The 18,866-nt window shown below is 41.0% G+C and overlaps 1 protein-coding gene across 6 annotated transcripts in view; it reads right to left on the reverse strand.

Annotated features, from left to right (window-relative positions):
* LOC146491690 (plakophilin-4-like) overlaps nt 1–18,866 on the reverse strand; it is a 75,701-nt gene that overhangs the window by 46,132 nt on the left and 10,703 nt on the right. For 4 of the 6 annotated variants that reach the window (XM_085152541.1, XM_085152546.1, XM_085152543.1 and 1 more), the window contains exons 3-5: nt 3,778–3,890; nt 2,177–2,211; nt 1,499–1,615 (exon numbers count right to left, since the gene is read on the reverse strand). In XM_085152541.1, coding sequence (XP_085008667.1) covers nt 1,499–1,615; nt 2,177–2,211; nt 3,778–3,890 — 265 coding nt within the window. Of the gene's footprint in view, nt 1–1,498; nt 1,616–2,176; nt 2,212–3,777; nt 7,319–8,393; nt 9,527–18,866 lie in introns of those variants that run through there. The other 2 variants (XM_085152547.1, XM_085152542.1) reach the window with 2 other exon arrangements.

The following is an 18,866-nucleotide window of genomic DNA, read 5'->3' on the forward strand; positions in this document are numbered from 1 at the left end:
AAGGCAAGTTTGTTTTAAACATTACAAATCGCTACTCAGATGTTACATATTTACTAATGGTACCGATAATAAATGTGGAGGGAGAAGGAGGCCGAGTCTTTTTCTGCGTCGTGCTTTAAAAACATGAATAAAACCAGCAAGTGTTCTGCACATATAAGAATTCACAGCTGCACCCACTGCTTTGCTTTGCTGGCCGTCCAACTTTTTTGTGGTTTAACTCAAGCTTCTGAGGTAGCTTGATGGACCAAAGTGTCAAACACTCCAGTGAAGATGGAGTGTTTGACACTTTAGGCAGCCACAGCCTGCCTAAAGTCCAACAGCGGTTGGACATTAGGCAGGCTGTGGCTGTGATGCAAAGCTCCCATGAGTGAATACGTGGGAAACATTTCCGCCAAACATGGCAGACTATAAAAAATAAAACTCAGACAGCAGAGCGGAGGCGGATATCAGGTTCTGGGTATTTTAGACTCATCTGAAACAGTGTGGGGCCTTTGGCATTTCTTAAATGTGATCAGATTGTCCAGTGTGGGTTCAGAATTGTGGACTTATATTCACTAGTTGGTAAAATGCTGCTGTGAAGCCTCGGGCTGAGCTTTGGCTCTCTCAGCATCTGGTGTTTAGACTTGATGAGAGAGGGGTGGATCTGACTGTGAAGCTGAAGGATGCTACATGCTTGTATGGTAGAGACATTCCTTAAAACTTAGTACTGTAAAAAAGCCTTGAGCCACCCCTCATTTCTTGTCATTTCTTCAAGTAGTCTTCAGGAATAGTTCTCCAGGCTTCTTGAAGGACATTCAAAGCTCTTCTTTGGATGTTTTGTTCTGTTCTCTGTCCACATGATCCCACACTGCTTCAATAATGTTGAGGTCCAGGCTCTGGGAGGCCAATCCATGACTGATAGTGTTGCATTTTGTGTTAATGCATTGGCAGTGTGTTTGGGCTCATCAACATCCAAAAATAAAGATGGTGCCCATCAGATCCTTTTCAGATGATATTGCATGCTGGATGAAATCCCATTGTTTTGCAGCCACAGGAGAGTGTATCCCGCAGTGACAGAGCAGACTAGAAGTATTCTAGAGGCCATCTGTCCAACAGCTAAAGCTCGGCTTAAACTGGGTCATGCAACAGCACAATGACCCCAAGCATATCAGCAAATCTACAACAGAATGATTGAAAGAGAAAAGAACGAAGATGTTGCGATGACCGAATTTGGACAAAAATTCCTCCACAAGAATATGAGAGATATATTCAAGTTACTTCTGCTAAAGGCGGTTCGATAAGCTATTGAATCAAGGGGTGATGTTGTTAATATAAATCATTTTAGGACCAGAAGATTTTGCTTTGTCCCAGTATGTAAGATTACAAGAGGGTGTACTTATTTTGCTGCATGGCTGCAGACTAAACTAAAAATGCTGGTGTTTTCCAGAATCTGCACTCAACAACTTTAGTCCCTTCCTAAAGCTTCGTTTAAACCGTGTGCTGAGTATATTTAACAGACCCTCACTGCCATGTAGGGATGCTCGGTCCGGCTCCGGCAGGAAGAGTCCCTCCTCTGCTTCCAGGTGACGACCAGGACATCCAGACCCCTCTGTGGCTCCGCCCTGAGACTCTCCGCCTGTTGTGCGATTAAAAACATGCAAAGACTGTAGCATTAATGCACGTACTTCACACACATAGATTCACACAAATTGAAAAACACAGGTGTGGCAAATCAACAGCATCATCTCTGCATCAGTTCTTTTTATACCACATCTTTTATTTCAGGGGAAAGATGACAGTGAAGAATGGGATGGAAATCTGAGGAAAGGCATCTGTGACAGAATAGTAAATGGATCCAATTCAAAGCTTTTATACATACAGTATATATACTGGCAGAAACATTGCTTTGCTTTGCTGGGTGCTGCATTCTGGCAATGTTCAGCCTTTTGGAGGCTATTATAGCTTTCTCGTGTTAAAAAACAAAGTTCTTTCAGTGGCCTAATCATATACACTTCATCCTATCTGAAGCTACAGCATTTACCATTTAAAAGAAAGTACCGCAGGCATGGAATAAAACTCCACTGAGCATCACTGAAGCTTTTTGCCTTCATGTAGCCTTCATGCCAACACTTTATATTACCATTTTGTATCTTTTATTTATTACATAATGTTAAAGGTTAAACAAAAGAAGTCATACCTGCGGATCTCCATGCAAACGACTTCTCGGATGAGCTTCGGCAGCAGAGCAGATGAGGAAATGGAGGAGGCGAGAGAGCAGAGAGAGAGGTAAATCAAATTAGAGTCACTGTCAAATAGTCTACGTCCGACCAGACCAGGAAGAAGAAGGAAGACTGTAGGAAAGATATAAGAAGATAAACTGGATAGGGAACCATCTCGTGAAAAAAAAACATCCAATACACAAGAACAGTGAAGAAAGTAACACTGTGTGAGTTCAAGTCACTTTTTACACAGACTGACTGAAGTCTGAGGAAACACCTGCAGCTGGAAACAAATCATTTATACTGAAATGAACACCGAAAACCCCCCATAAAAATACAACTACCTCTAAGAATATGACCAAAGTCAAAGATCTGTTTAGGTCACTAGATATTGTAATGCTTATTGTCTTATGATTTGTGGACCAATGTTACAACTTGAAGCATCTTTTAAGGGTCAAAATTACAGACGTCATGCATAAAGTGTCAAGTTTTCTTTAATATTTCAGCAGTTTTGTGGATTTCAAGGTTTCTGTTTGTGCTCAGAGTGATGTATGCTGGCTGTGACACCACAAAGTGACTGTCAGCTGGCTGAACATCACTCCTCATGAAGACAGATTTCACCATTATGTGGTTTGACAGAGCTTTCTGGAGCTGGGTGTGATTTACAGCCAGCTGTAATCCATATAACAACAACAACAAATATAGGTGCATTATTAGGGCTGTTTTGCTACAGATACAAAAATTAAATGAAAAAAAAAAATACTTCCAAGGGGCCAGAGTTCCTTGTAAGTATGCTAAATTAAAGTTGAGCAATAATTCTAGACTTACTGAAGTTCTTTCACACTGTTTCTTTGGACATTGGCTGCTTTTACACCCATTTTCAGTCCAGTCCTAATACCTGAGCCTTTTTTTTGTTTGTATATTGCACAAAATCACATCATTTGTTCTGTTTTCTTTATTTGAATCTATGAAGAATGCCAAAGATAACACAGTTGAGAGAAATAAAATAGAAACCAACAGATGCAAAACTGGGTGATTTACAAAAAGCTATTACCTGAAAACTTGCATATCTCAGCGTGCTCTGCAGTTTGTCCTTAATCAAATGTAGGGAACCGGACAAGTGGAGGGCAAAAGAAGTGTTTCTTTTCTAACAAAAGATCGAGAAATGAGGGTGGCTCAGGACTTTTTCACAGTACTGCACTGTATGTATCAATGCTAACATCCTTCTTCTTCTTACCCATTTATACATGCTTACACTGAAGAAACTAGGGTCCAACAAAAAATATGTCCTTGCATGTCCTTGAGTAACATCCAAGGAAAAACTCAAGGATACACTGCACATAGATGTACCACGTTTGTCAGTTAATGGGTCTTTGGTAATAAGTTTCTTGGCACAGAAATACTAAAATAATTTGAATGAAAATGGTCAGATACAAGTAAGGGCTGAATAGGGTGAAAAAGCAGCCAATGTCGAAAGGAAAACTTAAACGATAAGAGGTGGTCATGTGTATTTTTGTCATGAGATACTGTGTGTTTTTAATTGCAAAAATCTTGATGTGATCACTTTAGTCAAATCTACCTGCTACTGTCTCCTTCTGGTGACTCGGCTCCCAGCATGCACCTCTCCAGCTGGCTAGCCACGATCTGCCGCTCCTCCTCCAGCTCCCGAGTCAGCCGCTCGAACTGAAGCTCCTGGGGCAAGACATTAACAGCAGTGATTATAACCCAACATCCACCATGACGCGGCGATTTAAGCCTCTTCTTTAAGACCTATTTGGTGCCAGTTAGAATTAAGTGTAAAACCCATTTTGTATTCAGCCTGCGCGGCTTGACTGATTTCTCACCGTCTGTGAGCTCGCTGAGAGGCTGTTAAAGGGGGGATTCAAGATTTTAAACACTAAGAGTGTGTCCGGCACCTTTTAACAGCATTTGGTTCAGATAATGTAATTACACACATTTTTGAAACTTTTGGTGCAAAGCACAGAGTTAAACCTGTGCTTTGCACCAAAAGCACAGAGGTTTAAGCACAGAATGATGAAATGTAGATTTCATGGTAAAAATTCACCACAGAGGGTGAAACCAGATGTTTCCTTTTTCTTTTATCATGAGTATTCTGGGCACAGCCTTTAATTCCACATTACTAGTAGATACAGTGACGCAGCACTATATCTGTAAATCTGGGGGGTTTAAGCCCTTGGAGTGAATTGCTCAAGGTGGTGGCTGACCTTTTCTGTCTTCTTATTGTTCATTCCACTTATTGTGGTGATAAACAGAATAGTGTGGGAAATCTATTGAGCTGTAAATGCAGTTTACTTTCAAAGAAGAAACCAGAAATAATTCACAATTTAGTAGCTGGAAACAAACTTTGTGGCATTTAAACTTTAAAAATTAGCCTGCAAGCATTTTGCAAAGTCCTCACTGACATAATATACATAATATTGTAAAGGATTTTGAAAGAATTTCACAGGTGCGCGCAATTGAGAGTGTTTGATTGCCAAATTTAAATCAGTTCACCCGCGAGTCTGAGCAAACATTCGTGTCGTATTTTAAGCCAAAGTCGTGGAGGCCTGGAGACAAGCTGTCAACTCCCCGCCCCCACAAAAAAAAATAGATTTTCACTCTCAGTAAACGTAAAGCAATAATTTTGAGTAAACTGCAACTGAAATATGTAAAAATTTAAAGGTTAATTTATTCAAATACTTATGCTTGGCATAAACTGGATGCAAACCCATCAGGTGGACTTTATTTGACCAGATTTCATTACATTTAACATTTTATATCGTTTCATGGAAAGTTAATTAAGTGATTTAAAGTCAACATTCTGGGCAGAAACTGTTTTTTTGATTGTGGCAAACACTGTTTGCAAAGGAAAACTGTGTATTTCCCAACAGGTTGGAGAGTGGTTGCTGGAGGTGGGGGTCCCAAGCCAGTCTACTCCTAGTGTCCTAATGTGCTCCTAAAATCTTTGCCAAATCAAACACTGGGATTATCAAGAACAGGGGTGATTTGTGACAGATGTAAAGAAACAAAAGTGAAAGGGAACGTTTACAAGATGCTAGTGGGAGCTGGTATGTTTTATGGTTTGCAGACAGTGGAAGTGACCAGAACTGACAGGATTAGAAATGACTTAATCAGAGGTCGAGCTGAGGTCGAGCAGTTTGGAGACAAAGTTAGAGGGACAAGGCTGAGATACTTTGCACGTGTGCAGAGGAGGGATAGTGGATATATTGGATAAAGGATGTTGAAGACAGAGCTGCCAGGCAGGAGGAAAAGAGGAGAGTGATGGATGTGAAGAAGACATGCAGAGGGTTGGTGTGACAGAGGAGGATGGTAGGGACAGGGGGAGATGGAGGCAGATGATTTGCTGTGCAGACTCCTAAAAGGAGTGAGAAGAAGAAAAAGAAGAAATCTGCACTGTAAACCTAATGGTTAAACATGCTGTTGCATAACAAATTTCGGTGTTTTGCACCTTTAATATTCATTATGACGTACAACAAAAGTACAGATGACAGTCGCTGTTACAAAACTACAATGATTTGAAGTATTTAGTAAAGTGCAATGTGTATAAAATACCTTAGAAGGAAGCACAGAAAGCAACTTATGTTTTTTCTTTTACCGCTTTGAGCTTCAGAAAATGAGTGTCATTTAATTCAATTATATTTCACAGAAGACAGACATTTCTACAGCTAATATCTACCAAACTAGGCAAATCTCATCAAAACAGTCTAGATAGTTAAACATCATTAAAATATGAAAATTGGATTTTCCAGCCTCACTCCTCAGGCTGCACCACCTGCTAAACAAGGGATGAATAATCATGTGTATTGTAGGTTAATGGGGCTCACATGTGGCCACGTGTTCTCTAGTTTCCCCTAAAAACCCATCCAGTTTGTGACTATGGAGCAGTAAAATAACTCTTTTAACTAAAATTAGGGATTTGCATGATTGCAAAATGAAATTAAACACAGAAAAATGTGATGTTGAGTTCAAAATGTCCACAAGATTTTGTCAGCAGATTGTGTTTTGGAGAATTTTGACTACTGAAACACCAAAGCATTTAAATATACCCTGTTCACTGCCATCCCCAATAGATGGTTGGGTTCCAATACCTTGCTCAAGTTTATGAAATTGGAGCAGATGTTTGTGGACTTGTGGTATTGTTGGCACTAGCTCATTTGTATTCTGTAAAATAATACAGAAGCTTCCCAGTTGCTCCATAAATCATCCAGGAACCACAGCTGGTGTCCTCACGGAGGTCCACTGGAGAATTAGCTGTCTGCAAATAATGTCTAAATATAAAACTGGCCTGCTGGAAAAACACACCTTCACAGGGAAACCTGTGGTTTGGGTAAAAAAAAAAAAAAAAACCCTCACTGTATCTCATTCAAATACTTTATTCAGGTAAAAGGACCTCAGCATGCCTGTAAGTAAAGTAAAAGTACTCATTATCTTCTGGATAAATCAAATTTTATTGAAGTTTTAACCAGTTTTGTTACAGTGGCATGTTTTTTTTTCTAAGTGGATCAACAAAGAATAATGGGTGACAGATGATAGTTCATATAGACCTTGGGTGATACTGAACTATGACAGACCTATTTGGACTAATATATGTTGATATCACATATTAGACCACAGACCATGTCATACAAAAAGAGCACAATATGAAATAGTATGAAATTGATGATATAGACAGAGCCTTGCATTTAAATTCCATCCACAGCAATGACACAAGCCCAGACATGTTTGAGGGGGTGTGTCTGATGACTAGTGCTGTGCAATAGTACAAAGTTGGCATCAATCCGATACCAAGTAAATACAGGGTCAGTATTGTCTGTACCAATAGAACAGTGTGTCATGATTTAATCATCATCTTTAATTTCCTTTCAGCTTTTGTTTATTTAGAAACTGGATTTTTTGGAGACCTGGAAGGAAAATGTGCTTTTCCCTAAAGCACTTTGGGTCACTTTGTTTAAATGTGCTATAGACTAAAATTAAAATAAAATAAAAATAAAACAGAAAACGGTTCCGACATTTTTCATAGTGCAAGTTTGAGGTATATTTTTCATTTCTAAAAGCATATATATATATATATACACTACCAGTCAAAAGTATGGACACACCTAGGGATGGGTACCGGTATCCGGTGCCATGATGGCACCGGTTCTGACATAAACGGTAGTAACCAGACCGAAAAGCAGCGCACATTTCGGTGCTTTATTTCGGTGCTTTTTTTTCCTGAGCTGTGGTACACTTTCTTCTTCCTTACATTTATATTGGCGGTTGGCAAACAACTGAAAGGTGCATTACCGCCACCAACTGGTATGGAATGATACACTTTAGATTCTAGCCAATCATTTTACGTTTCCGGATAGTAGGCGGGTCCATGTACGTACGTTCTTTTAGAGCAGAGCTACAGATTAAAAATGCCCAAGGCGAAGCGGTCAAAAGTCTGGCTGTACTTCACAGCAAAATATGCAAACTCAGCAGCCTGCAACAAGTGCTTTAAGCTGATACTGTCAAAGAAGGTAACACCTCAAATCCGATGAAACACCTGGCGACGGATAGCGTTTTTTTTAAAAGCCGAAAAATGCGCCGTATTTGATAGCTTGCTGCAAGACCTCACACCAGCGCATCGACTGCGGGTGGGTTGCCTGTTATCGACCCGGAGTTAGCAACATCCCCCAAAAACCCGAAGAGGAGAGTCCTGGCCCCTAGCCCTGCCAGTGTAGCAGAAATGATGACGGATGATGATGCAGCAGCAGCCGTTCTTCTCTGCGTGAGTAGCTTAGTAGGCTAACCACGTTATTAAATTAATGCATGTAAGGTGAACTAGCAAACACCGTCATAGTTACATGCAGCTGTCTTCTTGTTTGATGGCAGATACTCCCTTCACCCTGGCCAAAAAGGCTAAAATGACCAAAGAAAAAGGGGAAAACAGCTAAACATGAGAGGTTTTTGGACAAAGTTTGTGTTTTTTCCATTGTTTAAGCACTGCTTCCAGCCAAGAGTGATACCATAAATCCCCTATAGCTGCAGAAAAGGCTAACATTGTTATCTTTTTACAAAAAAACAGCTGAACATAAGATGTTTTTGGACCAATTTTAAGCAACCGTTTAAGCACCGGCACCGTTTCAAAAGTACCGGTTTGGCACCGGTATCGGATAAAACCTAAACGATACCCATCCCTAGACACACCTTCTCATTTATTGGTTTTTCTTTATTTTCATGACTATTTACGTTGTAGATTCTCACTGAAGGCATCGAAACTTTGTTTACTACGTATTTCCATATGTGTTCATTCATAGTTTTGATGCCTTCAGTGAGAATCTACAATGTAAATAGTTATGAAAATAAAGAAAATCCAATAAATGAGAAGGTGTGTCCAAACTGTTGACCTGTAGTTTATATACTTAACTCAATTAAGTGGGCTACATACTGAACTTAGAGGACAGAAACAAACATCGACCCAAAATATCGACCCTATGATCGATATGCTGATATTGGTATATGATACCAATATCAGCACTGGTATTGATCCCATCAATGTTTGGATCAATCTGCCCACCTGTGTAGTACCTAAAATAAGAACTACTTTAACAATCTCCAACAAAACACAATGCTTTACAAAATATGCAAGAAAACTATTCTTGCTAAAGGTGGAAACAACAAATGTGCTTCACCACTTGACTCCAAAACAATTGTTGATCCAAAATCTAACAAATGACTCCACCGACCATTGCTGGAGCACTCATTAGCTGTCCTCCATATGACAGGAAGAGCAAACAGCGGATAGAAAACACTCATTTGATTACATGGTGGAAATCAAGGCTTTAAACAGCTGGTTAAAATGCTCAACCAAAGATACAACACCAAGGTAGAAAACACTTTTTTACTTGTATTGTGTGACAGCATTGTGCAGCTCCTGAAGAGTTAGAGGGTTTAGTTACTTTAGTTATTGTTAAAGTGAAGTGTAATTTTATGGACAATGCTGGGCATCCTCTGCACACGGCCATAAACAACCAGAAGAGTCTGTTCAGTGACAGGTTGCTTCTCCCAAAGACAAGAACCAACAGACTTAAAAACTCCTTTGTCCCACACGCCATCAAACTGTTTAACTCCTCTCTGGAGGCGAGAGGGAGGGGAAACAGGAGGACAAAGGAGGGGGGAACAACTAAGCTGTAGTGCCTCTCCACTTCACTGTGCAATTACCTTTTGTGCAATACTTTTTGTTAATAATCAGCAGTGCAATAGACTCCATACTTGAAATGTGCAATTCACTTGTATTTTTATTTTTATTTTTATTCCTATTTATTCTATTTATCCCCTTTGTATATTTTATCTATATATGTCTTTGTATTTATATGTGTGTATATATATATATATATAATATTCTTAACTCTGTAATTTCTGTCGGTGCTGTGCTTTTTGGAAAACAAATTTCCCAGAGGAACCCACCCGGGGGATTAATAAAGTTTTATCTATCTATCTATCTATCTATCTATCTATCTATCTATCTATCTATCTATCTATCTATCTATCTATCTATCTATCTATCTATCTATCTATCTAATTCAGGCTGTTGAAGAATAAAGGTGGTCGTACCAAATACTGACTTTCATCCTGGTTAGAAACTCTGAATCCACATGGTTCAATAAATCACTGCATCCATTTCACATTTTTCTAGCAACTTAGGAGAAATGAGGGATGGCTCAAGAGTTTTGGACATTACTGTATCTACCCATCCTACCAGTACAGTATGGTGAAAGTCCTTCAAATCATAATCCTTCATAAAAAAACAACAAAAAAACAAAAACAAAAGACCTTTAAATCCACGCTGGCAGCTCTCTATCTGTTTACATCTCTTAATAAAAGCTTTTTTGTATTTGGGTCAGCGATGACCATGTGATGCACGGAGCCTTAACAGTCTCTTTAGTCAGATGGTGTACAGTGATTTAGCTAATGGTCTCCTCATGCTGGTTCTTTTCTTTGGTCTCGTCTGCTGTGGACTGAAAAAGTCTGAGTGTTTATCACAGCTGACTGCAGAAACAAAGCTGGCTGGATTTCAGAGTTAGCATGCTTGCTTCTGTAATCTAAGTAAACTCACAGAAATGAAATCTGTTAAAAGGCATTAATTCAGACAACTTAAAAAGCATTCCAGGTGATTTTAGACAGGGGACTGTTTCGCTTGGGGAACATAAAAATTCAGTAATTCCCACAAGGAAATCGGCTACATGGCTAATTCTGCAGCAGTAATAAGTGTTGGTTTTTCTGCTGTATTCCCTTCCAAGCTAATTGAGTAGATGTTTGTCGGCTTGTGGGGCTAATGCAGCTCAGAGCTTGCTGCTACAAACTATTACAAAATGTTAATAATAATGATAAATCGTGCAAACATGAAAAATGGTCTTTTGGTTTAAATCCAGCCACGCAGAGCTTATTTCAATACATTTGTTTTTAAAGAACTGTCATGTCAGTACAAGAGGTTTATCACAAGTTGGTATAATGGTGCTCCAAGGTGAGTCATGCAGGAAATTTAAATGAAAAATAAAAAATAAAAGCGGGTGAGAAACTAAAAATATCATACAAAGCTCACACAATAACGGTAAAACAATGCAATACAATCAAACAAAAGTAAATGCAAATTAGTGATTTGCAAAAGTCGAGAAAAACCTACAGAGGTTTATAAAGAAAAGTAACACGTTTCAGATTAAGAGGAAGGTAATGACAACAGCAAAAGAGAAGCTCAAATATAATAGATGTGTGTCATTCAGACACGGTGCCTTAAGGGAACCCGCTGTGCTCATTTCCAGCTCTACAGCACGCTGTGCGTCTCCGGGTTCTGCCCGTGACTGAAGCAAGTCTTTTTTACCTCCTGTCTCTTTAAGGCACCAGCACACACCCAGCAAACTGTAAATGGTACATGAGGACTGACATGATACTGGCAGCAACAAAGATTTCAGCAGGACAGCTTAGCTCAGTAAATATTGGGCTCATAAGCTGCTTATTACATCACATAATGGAGGATTTAATCATACACTCATAATATCCTTTAAACAGTATCTATATAGTTCTCTCTCCTGTATATAGGAACATGAGAGGGAAATATGATAAAGGTCAACTGAAATGGAAAATACTGCCACCTTTTTCACTCACATCTATCTATCTATCTATCTATCTATCTATCTATCTCACTCTTTAAACTCTTGCCATGTTTAAAATGGATCGACTCTGTTAATTTTGCTCTTTTCCAGGCCCAGTCATCCGTTTTCTTCTACTGGTCAAGGGGGCAGCAGTCTAAACAGAGATGCCCAGACCTCCCTCTCCACGGCCACCTCCTCCAGCTCAGCTGGGAGGACATGTAGGCATTCCCACACCAGTTGACAGATTTAATCTCTCCAGCATGTCCTGTCTCTGCCCTGGGACATTCTTCCTGTAGGACTTGACTATAACACCTAGTCTAGGAGGCACCCAAGAGGCTTCCTAGTCAGATGCCCAAGTCACCTTGACTGCCTCCTTTCAATGTGGAGGAGTAACAGCTCAGCTCTGAGTCCCTGCTGAATGACTGAATTTCTCAGCCTATTTAAGGGTGAGTCTAGCCACTGCTTGGAGGAACCTTATTTCCACTTGTGTCTGCAATCTCATTTTTTCAGTCACTACACAGAGCTCATGACCAGAGGTGAGTGCAGAGGCGTAGACTGACAAGTAAGTTGACAGCTTCGTTTTTACACTCAGCTCTCTCTTCAGAACAAAAAACACAGGTACAGCGTCAACATCACTGCAGATGCCCCAATCTATCTGTCAGTCTCCCAACTGACTATTTGAGGCAGAAATTTGTCATTGACCCAGAGTGCACGCTCCACCCTTTTCAAGCTGAGAAACATGGGCTTGGACTCAGAGGTGCTGATTTTCATTCTTGCCACTTCACACTCAGCTGAAGAACACCTCAGTGTGAGCTACAGGCCACCGCCTGATGAAGCCAAAGGAACCACATAAAAAGCCGAAACTCTTAATTCACTGATTCTTAATCAGTGACAAAGGGCAGCCTAGGTGTAGCTCAACACCCACCGGGAATAAGTCTCACTTACTGCCGATGTAGTAAGTGTTGTGTGTGTGTGTATATATATATACAGTGGGGCAAAAAAGTATTTAGTCAGCCACCGATTGTGCAAGTTCCCCCACTTAAAATGATGACAGAGGTCAGTAATTTGCACCAGAGGTACACTTCAACTGTGAGAGACAGAATGTGAAAAAAAAAAATCCATGAATTCACATGGTAGGATTTGTAAAGAATTTATTCGTAAATCAGGGTGGAAAATAAGTATTTGGTCAATAACAAAAATACAAGTCAATACTTTGTAACATAACCTTTGTTGGCAATAACAGAGGTCAAACGTTTACTATAGGTCTTTACCAGGTTTGCACACACAGTAGCTGGTATTTTGGCCCATTCCTCCATGCAGATCTTCTCAAGAGCAGTGATGTTTTGGGGCTGTCGCCGAGCAACACGGACTTTCAACTCCCGCCACAGATTTTCTATGGGGTTGAGGTCTGGAGACTGGCTAGGCCACTCCAGGACTTTCAAATGCTTCTTACGGAGCCACTCCTTTGTTGCCCGGGCGGTGTGTTTTGGATCATTGTCATGTTGGAAGACCCAGCCTCGTTTCATCTTCAAAGTTCTCACTGATGGAAGGAGGTTTTGGCTCAAAATCTCACGATACTTGGCCCCATTCATTCTGTCCTTAACACGGATCAGTCGTCCTGTCCCCTTGGCAGAAAAACAGCCCCATAGCATGATGTTTCCACCCCCATGCTTCACAGTAGGTATGGTGTTCTTGGGATGCAACTCAGTATTCTTCTTCCTCCAAACACGACGAGTTGAGTTTATACCAAAAAGTTCTACGTTGGTTTCATCTGACCACATGACATTCTCCCAATCCTCTGCTGTATCATCCATGTGCTCTCTGGCAAACTTCAGACGGGCCTGGACATGCACTGGCTTCAGCAGCGGAACACGTCTGGCACTGCGGGATTTGATTCCCTGCCGTTGTAGTGTGTTACTGATGGTGACCTTTGTTACTTTGGTCCCAGCTCTCTGCAGGTCATTCACCAGGTCCCCCCGTGTGGTTCTGGGATCTTTGCTCACCGTTCTCATGATCATTTTGACCCCACGGGATGAGATCTTGCGTGGAGCCCCAGATCGAGGGAGATTATCAGTGGTCTTGTATGTCTTCCATTTTCTGATGATTGCTCCCACAGTTGATTTTTTCACACCAAGCTGCTTGCCTATTGTAGATTCACTCTTCCCAGTCTGGTGCAGGTCTACAATTCTTTTCCTGGTGTCCTTCGAAAGCTCTTTGGTCTTGGCCATGGCGGAGTTTGGAGTCTGACTGGTTGAGGCTGTGGACAGGTGTCTTTTATACAGATGATGAGGTCAAACAGGTGCCATTCATACAGGTAACGAGTGGGGGACAGAAAAGCTTCTTACAGAAGACGTTACAGGTCTGTGAGAGCCAGGGATTTTCCTTGTTTGAGGTGACCAAATACTTATTTTCCACCCTGATTTACGAATAAATTCTTTACAAATCCTACCATGTGAATTCATGGATTTTTTTTTCACATTCTGTCTCTCACAGTTGAAGTGTACCTCTGGTGCAAATTACTGACCTCTGTCATCATTTTAAGTGGGGGAACTTGCACAATCGGTGGCTGACTAAATACTTTTTTGCCCCACTGTATATATATATATATATATACAGTATATATATATATATATATATATATATATATATATATACACACACACACACACACAATTAGGATGTAATATATACACAATTAGGACCTGTTACTGTTCTGGCTGTTGACAGTATTTTCTGATTTATGAAGAAATAAAAATAGATTTCCAAAATCCCCTTAAAAACATTATGACAGAATTAAATCTGAAATCTGAGCCTTTCTTTATCCAAAGTTCAAAGTTACATTTATTGAAAAGTAAGCAGGTTGCCACATAGTTGGATAGATGACACCTCGCATGCATGTTTAATGTGTTCAACTGGGAAAGTTGAAGGGTGATATCTGTGGTGGGAAGTCTTTTAAGTCTCATCGGAGCCGTGAACTCTGACAGCTCTGGGATTTTGGCTCTATCATGCGTAGCTGGCTCACTGCTGATAGAAAAACAATAAATATGTTTCCTTAGTGTTGATGAAATTCCATAAGATTGGAAGTTCAGAAGTGGATGACCATCTCTGTTATAACAGTCATGGGTGATGTCATGGTAGCTGTGTCTGTGTTTTATAGGGTGTAATATGTACAGCATGCTCATCTATTTTATTTGATAACTAGTTGATAATTCACAATAAATGTATCCATATTTCATACAAAATATGTATTTCTACTGAACCATTATATCAGTAAAAGAGCAAATCTAAATTCCATTATAGCAAATAGCAACATGATCCGTACAACCAAGATCAAGGAGATGATTATTGATTGCAGGAGAAAGAAAACAGATATTCTGACACTTTTCATGAGTGGGGCATGTATGGAGAGGGTCTTGGTTTTCCTGGTCTGCAGTGTGGACCTAACAGACTTTGCTTTCTGATGATAGTCAGGGAGAACCACCTCACCCAAAAACTGATAGCATCTTTCTAATATTGCTCCACAGAGTGTATATTGAATGCTGTGTGTTTGTATGCAGTTTTACAGCTGTACAGAGAGAAAAATGCATAGAGAGTCATCACCGCTGTCCTAAAGATCATCAAATGCCCTTTTCCCTCCCAGGAAGGTCTTAGAGTAATCTTTCCAAGTAATCCCAGGTAGAATGATTGTATATCTTTAAAAAACAAGAATTGGGTGCACAAGTTTGAATTTATGTCGCATTTTCTTTAATCCACACAAACATATTCACACTTAAATCTTTTAATAAGTGATGCTGAAGCTTTTTAACTTGACAAGGCCAATTAACTCCTCTTGTGCTTGCAGCACAAAAAGCATTTGTTTGACAGCACTCATTAGATTGACCAAGACTCAGAAAAATGAGAAAGTTCAAGGAACAGTGGAGATCTAAGAAGGAGAACTGTCCTTCAGGAGGTCTGGAAGAAAGCCCAAACCGTCACCCACACATGACAGGAAATTAGATCGGTTGTTCCCAACAACCACCAGAGCTCAAGTCTGAACTGGAAACTTCTGGAACACCAGTGTCACCGTCCACAGTGAAGATTAAGTCAGCAGATCACAATAACTGTTGCTTACTGTAAGGTAAAGACACTACAGCAATACAAAGAAATCTCCCCCAAATCAGATGACTACCCTATGAACAAACATGGGGCAGCAGTAGAAATGAAAAACTGTCCATGAACTGTCCATGACTGTCCATTCATTTAACCATGAAGTGAGTTTTCAATCGCCAGGGTGTCGACTAAGAAAGAAGCTTCCTCTCTAAAATCGACACCTTGGAGCTCGACTAAAATTTGCGGCTGCAGTTTTATGGTCAGATGAGATAAAGATTGAGCTGTTGGGCCACAATGACAAGACGTATGTTTGAGGCTTTTAAACCTATGAAGACTGTACCAGCTATCAAGCATGGTGGTGGCAGCATCATGCTCTGGAGCCGTTTTGCTGCCAGTGGTACCTCCAAATTCTTCAACCTTATTATTTACAGCTAGATGGTTGACACTTGGACACAGCTGTATGTTCCAACAGGATAATGATCCATAGATTGCTTTATGCATAAAGCTAACATTAAACTTCTGGTCTTCTAAAGTGCTGACTTCAACAGGTAGTGGTGATGTGTGTATATATGGATTGGATTAGAGAAAATCCTAAATACATTTAAACTTGTGCACCCAATTCTTTTTAAAACATTTTTAAAGTCAGTAAAGATGTATGCAGTACAACCATTCCACGGTGGAAAACGAAAGGTTCAGAGAAATGATTAAAAGCCCCTAATTACTGTGACATTCATGCCCAGGATGAGTGGATGTAAACTTCTAACTATAACTTTACGTGCGGTATGATGTGTGTTTTACTTTCCTTCTTACAATTTTTATAGACATATGCTTAATTATTTTGCAGATTTTTGCTCTGAGAAAACATAATCCAATTTCAATCTACATTTGACAACAGAGTTACTGCTGATATTTTTATCTCTTAACATCCAACACTGCAACACATATTTGACAAACGATAAGAAAACCTAATAAGTACTCTTAAAATATGCAGCATGTATTCAGAGCATCAGTGCTGACTGTCCTCCTCTGCTCCTGCATCTCTTTACATCACTCTGGAGCAGCACAGAGACAGGGCAGCAGCACACAGCCCTCCTTATCTCAGCCTCGCCACGTCACGGCACATCTCGAGGGGCAAACAGAGCTGCATCGGTGCCGTGCGCCCGTCACCTCGTGATGTCTGGAAGCACGCCTGGCCCTGCCAGGCCGATGCAAAGCCGTGCCAGGCAATGTCTCGTACCAGCTGGGGGCCACTGGACGATTCGCCACGGCTTATTGGGAGGCGTCACTAAGTGTTTTTCTCTCTTTTCTGGAGTGACACCAACCGCAGACCTCTGTGTTTCACTCCTTCTCGCCATGTCTAATCATAGCCTGGCAGTTCAGTTTATCTGGACTGCATCTGTGATACCCGTGAAATGTTCGGCCTAGTTGTGCAGCTGTGACACGCTGCTGATTTTTGCTGAAACTCGCCATCTTAAAGAGTTTCTTAAAAAAGGCAGCTTGAAGATTTTCAGGCTCATTTGACCGCTCAGAGAAGACTTATTCTTGCTCTCACAAACGTCTGGCCATCATTTGGTCAGAGACGTAATGAGACATGTCAGACGTGGCAGTAAATTTTCATTATGAGACTGTTTCTTTCTCGAGGCACAGAGAGAAATCATCAGAGGAGAAGCAGAGATACCAGCTGCTACACCCACAGTAGCCTCAATAAACCAGAATGCTATGCATCCACTTTTGTTTTTCCATGTCTCTCGCTCTCTCTCCACCCACACACGCAACCCGTATATGGGTTTAAACATTTGCAGTCTTTCTGTGCGCCCAAACAGGCACCTTTGATCGAAAGCAACAAGTTGTGTGAGTCGTTCTGCGAGGGCTCTGACAAGTCACTAAGCAGATGAGACAGGTGCAGGCAGCTGAGGTTCAATAAGAGAGTAAATAACTCCTGGAAATGCAAAGAACAGCCCCGACTGATGAGATCTGAAACAGTAACCCAGCGTGAATGTTCCTCTGTGATTTCTGCGAGACATCAAGAGAAATCAGCATCCTCTTCCGCCACACTGACTTTGCTGCAGACTGCTAACCTCAGGCGTCCGTGATCCCGAGTCAACAAGGCAGGCCGCCGCAGCGAGCGATCGTGAGCTCTCCCTTTTCTAAAGCATGACAGCGAGCATGCATTCAAATCCAGGCAGATATCCAACGCAAACAGCACTGTGGCTCTGATATCATTGGGATCATCTGAAGCATCGGAGCAGGGAGGCGGTGGACGTTGACATAACTGGATTGACGGTGCTGGTTAAACCCTGCAGGTCACGTGAAGCAGGGAAAGCGGTCACGGTGGCGGCTGCCGTCAATCATGCACGCCCAGATGATCTGCGCTGTAAATTTACTTTGACGTCAAAGAGTGGTGTTTTGGCTCTGAAACCAACCCGAGTGTGCAGAGCGCTGATGTGGCCCAGTTGTTGTTATTTTATTGGGCTTTTTTTTTTCTCCTCCTCTATATATCCTGAGATGACATTTGCTGAGCATGTTCTTTTTCAGCACGCCATGCTGCAGGCTCATTCAGTGGGACCCTGCGTTTACACCTGGGAGCTGCCCCGCACAGTCTGCTACTGTCGACTAAGGCGGCAGTTCTCACGCTGGGCGGGGTGGGGGGTGACGAGGGGAAAAAACATACCGTGAAACTAGGCTGCATAAAGATGATTAAAGCAGGGGAACATATATAAGAGTTTGCCGGAGCTGGAATCCTTTTTTAGATGCCGTTTCCTCTTGAAATAAACTCTCCGATGGGGGTTGTTACACCAGCAGAAAAGCTAAAATTAAGAGAATATCTGTATATTTCTAAACAGTGATAGATATGCTTGTTTTGCGTTCAGTAACAGGATGAAACTGACTCACTGTTTATTGACCTGCTTGACCGTGCTAAAACCACTGAGAGTCCAGCATCACAGGTTCACACTGTGAAGAGTTTGAGGTTTGAATATTTTATTTTCACAAGAGCTTTGCAGCTTTCATATGTATGTGTGAATTCATCAAGCCTAGAGCTCCACTGATGCTGGATATTTTGGTAGAGAATAAAACATTCTGGTATTGATATAGTAGCCCATAGCTTACACCAGGAGGAGTTTGAATATTTTACAGTATTTTCACTGAGCTGTGTAGTTTGAAAGAATTAACCTACACCTGAGTTTTACAGGCGATGCAGATAACGATGAAAAGATTCAGACAGGTACACCCCACGATTCAGTAGCTTGTAGAAGCATCTTTAGCAGTAATAACTTTAAGCATTTTCTGTAGGACTGTCGTCTCTCACATCACTGTAGAGGAATTCTGGCCCACTCTTCTTAGGATCATTGCTTCATTTCATTGGGGTTCATGCACAGCTCTCTTAAGGTCCCACCTCAGCATTTCAATCAGCTAGAGGTCTGGCTGTTGACTGGGCCACTGC

This window comes from Neolamprologus multifasciatus, chromosome 23 (genome assembly GCF_963576455.1).
Source record: "Neolamprologus multifasciatus chromosome 23, fNeoMul1.2, whole genome shotgun sequence".
In the NCBI taxonomy this organism is placed as follows: Eukaryota; Metazoa; Chordata; class Actinopteri; order Cichliformes; family Cichlidae; genus Neolamprologus; species Neolamprologus multifasciatus.